Source organism: Lathyrus oleraceus, chromosome 6, assembly GCF_024323335.1.
Source record: "Lathyrus oleraceus cultivar Zhongwan6 chromosome 6, CAAS_Psat_ZW6_1.0, whole genome shotgun sequence".
Lineage (NCBI taxonomy): Eukaryota > Viridiplantae > Streptophyta > Magnoliopsida > Fabales > Fabaceae > Lathyrus > Lathyrus oleraceus.
This window is the reverse complement of record NC_066584.1, coordinates 110,108,607-110,116,751: the sequence shown is the minus strand read 5'-3', so window position 1 is coordinate 110,116,751 and position 8,145 is coordinate 110,108,607. Positions and strand designations below refer to the sequence as shown.

Here is an 8,145-nt window from a genome sequence, read left to right as displayed (position 1 = left end):
TCCTAATCGTCAAAGACTTACCCAAACATGTGAGAGAGACACCACATATTCACCCAAAACCTTAAGGTGATAGCTGTATTGGTCCTTTTACTTACAAAGTGCTCAACCTCCTCTTTTCTAAGTAATTTGGGACTTAGAACTCACACTTGTTTCTCAATACAACTCACACTTGTTTCTCAATACAACTCACACTTGTTTCTCAATACAACTCACACTTGTTTCTCAATACAACTCACACTTATTTCCCAATAATCTTACCCTCAACTGTGAGTCCATCCATAATTCTCCCCCTCAAGCGAATCCTTTTTATCCACATGCTTGTACCACCGTTGAGAGACATCTTTATCTTGTCATGGGCACTTCAACGGAACATGCCACCTGATCACCATGTCAGGAAGACTTTCAACACAAGGAGACAACCCCTGACTCAAACCAGGGTCTGATACCACTTATGGATCATCATGAGGGGGGAGCATACACATTGAGTCAAATATTCACCTAAAGGTCAAAGACTTACACAAACAAGTTAGAGAAATATCACATATTAACACAAAACATTAAGGTGATAAGTGTATGGATCCTCTTACTTATAATGTGTTCAACCTCCACTTTTCTAAGCAATGAGAGACTTACAACTCACACTTGTTTCTCAAGACAACTCACACTTGTTTCAACACTTCAAATCCCAACAACTTCATTTTAGAAAATTTTAATTTTTTAGATTTTTTATGACCTATTAACTTGATTGATACGGAAATTAAGGGTAAAAGTATTGAGTGGGCACGCCTTCGAATCCTAGCATTTTCATTTTAACACACCTTCGAATCCTAGCAACAACATTTTAACACCTTTTATTAATTTTTATTTTTTTGTTTATGACATATTACCTCAGTTAAGTTGTCGACGAAGGGAAAATTATTGATCAACCCCTTTTGAATTCTAACAACTACATTTTAGTGCATGTTATTTTTTATTTATGAAACATTACCTCGGTTGAGCTAGCAACAGAAGGAAACCTTTTGTCTAATTTGACAAAAAATTTAGTAACAAGTATTTGTCGTCAACTTGTAAAGTATCAATGGTTAAGACATTTCCAACTCATCAATCCATATGAAACATCAGTGATCTGCGTGAAACTATCACCAACCAATCAGAACTTGAATGCTACAACAATCCGTCTTGGATATAAATTGTTGAAATACAAACTTAACGTAATAAAAACAATGATAACGAAAGAAATTGCATGAAGTAAACCACCATTCTCTATGATAAATTGCAAGAGCAGAAAAATGTTTCAAGGTTAGTTCCTGAAGGTAATCTCTTCTCTTATAATTTCTTGTTAAAATTGTTTAATGTTAGTTAGGAAAGCATGGATGTAAATTAACAATGTTCTTTGTTGTTGTATCGAGTAAAAATTTTAATGTTGTTTTTGTTGAGATTTAATTTTAATGATTCTATTGATTTTGTTAACTTTTTTTTTGAGATGTAATGTTTAAAGATTCTATTGATTTCTTTGTTGTAGTTGTTGTTATTGATATTTAATATTTAACGATTCCATTTTTTGTTGTTCTTGATGATGACGATGATGATGATGATGACGTTGTTTTCAATTATATAGTCCTTAAAAAGGTTTTTAGGTTATTTTAGAAAATAAAGAGAGGTTCCTTAAAGGTTGTGTGTGTCTGTTTGTGTATGTGTGCCAGATGCCTTAGTATATTAGGAATTACTCTCCTATTTTCACAAGAATTTGGTCACTCTAACAGGCATGACCATGCTAGCTTTCATACTTCCTCTATTTCACAACTCTGAAATTTTAAGTTTCTTTGCCAGTTACACTGATCATGTAAGCACTTTACTAGAACTTTGACACTTCTACTTGATGATGCTTGAGATATCTTTAACTTAATCACCATCTTTAGAGATTTGGAAAGATATCACCACCGAATTTAATAAGCATCAATGTTTGAATCATCAAAATATCAAGACAGTCAATACCATCATGATAATTAGCTTCATACATGCAAACACATAAATCCACAATCTTATGTATGATGGTAATAATTTAACTTGTTAACTCTATGATCCTTAGAATACTACTTTACAACATTAAAGCCCATGAGTAACATGCTTCACTCATCAACAAACTAGATAATTGCATAAAAACATCGTATGGTCTAGAAACATTGATGACAGAAAGATGATAATAGTTAAATGAAGTAGGGCTTACACTCTTGTTATAACAGGTGGTTTAGGAATACGAGACATAAGTCTCATTAAAAAATTCGAATGCCTATATCATGCTTGATAATTGTTCACTTCATCAAATTAGTGGGCATAAACTATGAAGAATAAATACTTTAGGAATAAAATACCAATAAAGCAGTGTATCTCATCCTTATCCTGGCATGGAATTTAGCCCAGTTTGGCATATATCAAGAATCATACATGTTGGAAAATTGGGAATGGCTGAAAGATTAGTTTATGGGCAGATAAATGGCTACCTTATAAGACTAAAGATGTACACCTGATTCTCCCAAAATAATCTACAATATCTAAAATTCTCATATGTCAGTAATATATTGCCTAATTGGAACATTCCTACCATGCTACAAGACTATGCATCTAAAATTGCAAAGGATATATTGGAAGTGCAGGTGCACTATAATTATATGGAGGAAGACAGAGTAATATAGTCCAACACAATCAATGGAGTTCTAACATTTAAATATATCTATGATTGCTTCAACTTTCATCTTCCAAATTATCAGTTGTCAAAGAAAACCTAGAAGAAGCATGTTTCACTAGCTAAGTCCCTTGCTAGTTGGAGTTTGCTTTATAATGTAATTGTAACGGATGACAATTTGACCAAGAGAGGTGTGTAGTTAGTATCTCCATGTTCATTGTTTCAAAATCATATAAAAGATGTGGATAGTCTCTTTGCTCAATGCTCCTTCACTTGCAAATTTGGAATTAGATGGAAGGAATAATTTCCATGAGATTAAACATAACATGCATAAACAACATTTTTAACATTGTGGATAAAAGTTGGAGTACACAGGTTAATGATTTTCATCTAACACTAACTATTCTAATTATTTGAAAAACTTGGCATCTAAGAAATACTATTAGAATCAAGGCATATTAAAAAGTTGATTTTTCTTTACTCACCTTTTTTCAAAGGGCATATCTACTCTTTGATATTGGAGTTTACAATTATTAAAATATTTAACATAAAAGGAACGCATCAAAGAACACAAAAGTTTATTCAAATAAATTGGATTATACCTCATCTTGGTTGGATCAAGTGCAATATAATGGATCTTGGAGAGGAAATTTGGAAGCCTCAACATGTGATCACATATTCAAAGATTATTGTGAAACTTTTCTTGAAGTTTTTTATACTAAGGTAGAATTAACCACCTCTATTAAAGCTCAAATGTATGATGGTAAGTTAGTCATCTACCATGCAAATACAAAGGGACAAAACCACGTATGGTTAGAGAGTGATTATTCAATTGTAATTCAAGCTTTCTTCAATGAAAAGTTAGTTTCTTAGAAGTTATTGACAGGAGAAATAGTGTGCACATTCTTTATTCATTTAGATTAAAAATCTCTCATTAAAGGGAATATTTATACAGAGAAAAATTGCCTTACGCGGAACATTTTATGGATCATGACAAGTGGTATAGACTACTTTACCCCGTTGTGATTAGATAATTATTTTAAATATCATTTTAATCTAACTGATCATCGATTTTACTAATTTTATGTGTTAGATACATTGACTCCATCCTCATTATTTGTTTCTTTTCTCTTTTCATTTATCAATACATTTTTTTTAAAAAATCAACTAAAAAATTAGTGCAAAACAAGAAAAAGAACAATCCATTCATAAAAAAAAACAAATTTAAATATAATTCAATCATCAAAACTAACATATATTTTTCTCTAAAGACAAAATGACAAACACCTTCCTAAAACGCATACTTATTTACGACAATTTAGATTCAAACATAAATAAAATATTCAACTTAACAATATTAATATCATCAATTGTACTAAATTTTAAGAACAAAATTAACACGTTTTATTACACAACCAAAAGCAACATTACACCCCCAAAAAATGCACAAACCACCTAAGTTTAAATAATCGATTACTTACACAATCTTTTTCTACTGCCAAACACAAAAGGATATAACCAAATCACAATCACAACCCCTACAGCTTTTACACATCGTTTCCAATTTTTCCCTTCTTCCATTCTCACTTGCATTTCAATTATTTGAGTTTTAGCCATTTCTATATCCCTCTCAAATTGATTAATTTTAACTTCTATATCTCTCCCCAATTGAATAATTTTAGCTTCTATATCATTCTCTATCTTAATCTTCATATCTTTCACATCTTTTTCCATTTGATTAATCTTAGCTTCAAGCAACTCAACCATTGGAGCTTTTGATTGCAACCCAACCATTGTAGTTTGTGACTCAATAAATTTATCCTTCTGCATGAAGTAGTTACAATGTGGTCTATTGTGTTGCTGTAAAAATTAACCAAAATTAACACATTCAAATTCTAATTTAAAATTGCAACCCACATAAAAAAATTAATATGTTATATACTATTTGCAAATATAATATTTTAGTTTTAGTTTTTCTAAAAATATTTTTGTCTTGAATTCTTATAAATATATCATAAATAGTTGATTTATAATGTATAAAAGGATCATACGTACTAACAAGTATTTCAAAAATATTATTTAAGAATATTAAATAAGGAAAATATTTTTTATATAAATTAGTTATTTTAATTTTTGATATATTAAATACAAATATTTCAAAAAAATCTTATATTTTTAAATATTTAAAGAGTAATTTAGAACACTCATTAAACACATATAAATATTTTTGTCAGAGATTTACGTACGTTAATAACTAAACATATATTTAGAGATCGAATATTAGACTAAACAAACAAACAATTTATACTCTTTAACTTATTATAACACTCGAGTTATCACATCGAATTTATAAATATTAGAAGTGACAAAATGGACTTGATTTATTGGACAATGTCCTTGTCCTCACATTTTTTTGAGATGATCAAAATTTTAGATCATCATCATCTAATGTGTCCGTTCTGACTCACTTATTTTTTTGCGGGTTTTTACGTGGATATTAACATTTTTTTATTTTTAACTTAAAAGATACAATCTTCGGAGATCCGCCCCCGTCCTACCCTAATTATTTTCTAAACAGACCAATATTTTAAACACGCATTCTCAACTATAACTGTTTCGTTCCACTCCATTTTTTTCGCTTTTGTATAATTAGTCTCAACGGAACGGACATGCCGTTTTGTCACCCTTAATAAATATATCAGTTTTATTTTTTTTATATTTGTTTTATATTTAACCTAAAAAAATATTAAACAACAAGTATGATTCACATCTAATTTGAGAAATATTGAAAACAAGTGAATATTCACCTTAAAATAGGGGCACCTAAAGATTTGTGTATTAGGGTTCTTAGATGTCTTTGAAATTAATAAGATGCACTTTTTGCCACATTTGCATGTAGGAGCAACAACACTTTCACTAGTATCAACACTTGAAAAACGTTCACTCCAATTCACTTCACGTTTGGAGAGTATTGGTGAAGTCTCAAACCTAACAACACCCTTCATCTTGTGTACAAAGAATCAATTAAGGTGAGTCAATAGAGACCTTTTTATGAAAAAGGGAAGGAGAAAGAAGAAGAAGAAATTGATTTAATGAAACATAAAGAACCAACATGTGAACATTTTAAATTACTCTTATTTTAATTTAAAGAATAAATAAATATAATTTTGAAAACAAACTAATGGCCTATCGAGTATCTTAGTGATTATTGACATGTACAAGTAAATGAAGGGGGACTAGCGTGTTTCTTCTTTTTTTCAATTCCCGTGAACAAATAGTAATTTTTTATTTTATTTTATTTTACAGGTAATCAAATTGGATGCCTATTTTTTTTTTATATTTTAAAAAGAAAATTTCAACTTATGCTTTTAAAGTTAAAATGGAAAGATTTAGAATGTATTTATTTTATATATTTGAACTTATGAAATGGTAGCTTAAGAAAGTGTCATTCAAAATTATAATAAACCTTTAATCATCAAAGAAATTGGATCCGATTAAAATTTAAAATATACTCTTTCCTTCCAAAAAAAATAAATGTCGTATTTTAACAAATTATTTATTTTAAAATAACTGTTTTTTTTTTCAGTTTTCAATATATTTTTTATTTTCTTCTTCCAATTATACTTTCAGTTAATACTGTTTTAATCACTCTCAATTTACTATTCTCTCATATAATATTTATAATTATTATAATACACCACTAATTAATAATGATGATATCGTAAAATTGATATATTTTTTTTTTTAATTTATGTGAAATATTTAAATATGTCATTTAATTTGGAACAGAGAGAGAGTAAGTATTAAGAATTCAAATTTAGAAACGAAATATGTCTATATTTAGTGTCATACATGCCTTTAATAAGATCATTGATAAGTGAAACTTATCGATACAAAATAAACATTTAATTTTAAATTTAAACTTTAATATAATTTAAAGATTTTGTAGGTAATATCAATTTGTAAGTGGACCATACAAAACATAATAAACTGAAGAGCCATATCAAATCGAGAAAAATCAATATGTTCTAGTTCAGAAAAGTTGAGACCTCGACCCAGACAAGAACATAAAGAAAGGCTCAATGGTAAGCATTGTAAGGAAGGATGCACGGTACAGGTGAAACCTCACCCCAGACAAGGACACCCGATTCCAACCTCTATCATGTTTTCCACTGTTGGCAATTACAGAGAATCCGCATGAGGGGCTAAATCGCATAGAGACGGGTTTAACCACTCACGCTGAATAAAGCACAACCCGTGATATTTAGATATTCTCTCATTCACACACTCAAACTACTTTCTCACTCATTCATTGACTTTGGCGTTGGAATGCTAACCTTACAGGTCCATCCCCGTTGCGTGTTAACGGAAATTCACTTCACCGCTTCAGAACTTTGTTTCATTCGAAAGCCAACTATTGTTGGTTCCTGTACACAACAATGGTGCGGTCTCTAAGAATCTACTTAGGATTCCATCTAATTTCCACAAAAAACCACCCTCTCTTCACTGTGATTCTAGATCAATGATCTTTTCTCTTTCATATTATTGATCTTTTCTCTCTTAAAAAATTGATATCTTCCTCATACTAATCTTCAATCTAGTTCTTGTTATCATGACGACATCGAGAGTCATTCGCTTGACTAACTCACGTACCACCGGTGCCACAACCAACACTGTAGATCTGGTGAGTGAGGCTCTACTTCTTACTCCAATTGAAGATGCTCCCATCTTAGTTACTTCTCATCTGGTTCCAACATCGCAAAATTTAGTTCCTCAAACAATCAACATCTAGGACACCAGACTTTGCCTCATGGTTCTAGAGGAATAGGCAAGAGCCACACAACATCGGGTGACCGTCGTTATCATCGATCTCCATCTCACCAATCTCAAAGGGATAAGTGACAAGGCATTGAAGAACAAGCTCGTAATCGAAAGAGAAATCTGTAATCAAGACGGGTCCTCGACGGTAGGATCCATATACCTCTTGAAAATCCCTCGAAGTTGGAGAGTTATGACTGAACGGGAGATCCAGGCGAACTTATTGAGCATATAGATGCCATGATGCACTATTATCACGGTCGAGGAGCCGTAAAATGAAAGTTGTTCATATAAACCCTTAAGGGAGCCACCATGATATATCTTAGAGACCCTATAAGGGTTTATGTGACTCTTTTACCACCCAATTCACGACGTGAATGCGGAAACCCACCACCATAGTTGTGCTCAACAAAATCTAGCAGAAAAAGAAGAAAACCTTGTGGGAGTATATTTACTACTTCACAAATGTAGAGGTAGAAGTTGTGGGAACAGAAGACAATCTAAAATGTTGGATATTGAAAAAGGGATTGAGGTCGGATTGCATGTTCCGTAAAAAGTAAGTGCTTGAGGGAGCCTATAGCTTAAATGACATGTTGTATATGGCCCAACCTTATATTAATATTAATTATGAGGAATATCTCATA

General features: G+C 31.1%; 1 protein-coding gene across 1 annotated transcript; it reads right to left on the bottom strand.

Moving 5' to 3' along the window:
* Positions 1 to 4,156: 4,156 nt before the first annotated feature.
* On the bottom strand, positions 4,157 to 5,688 carry LOC127098332 (uncharacterized). Its single transcript, XM_051036892.1, has 2 exons — positions 5,491 to 5,688; positions 4,157 to 4,543 (listed from the first exon to the last, which is right to left on the bottom strand). The coding sequence occupies exons 1-2, from the start codon at positions 5,686 to 5,688 to the stop codon at positions 4,157 to 4,159; spliced, it is 585 nt and encodes a 194-aa protein (XP_050892849.1).
* Between the last annotated feature and the right edge of the window lie 2,457 nt (positions 5,689 to 8,145).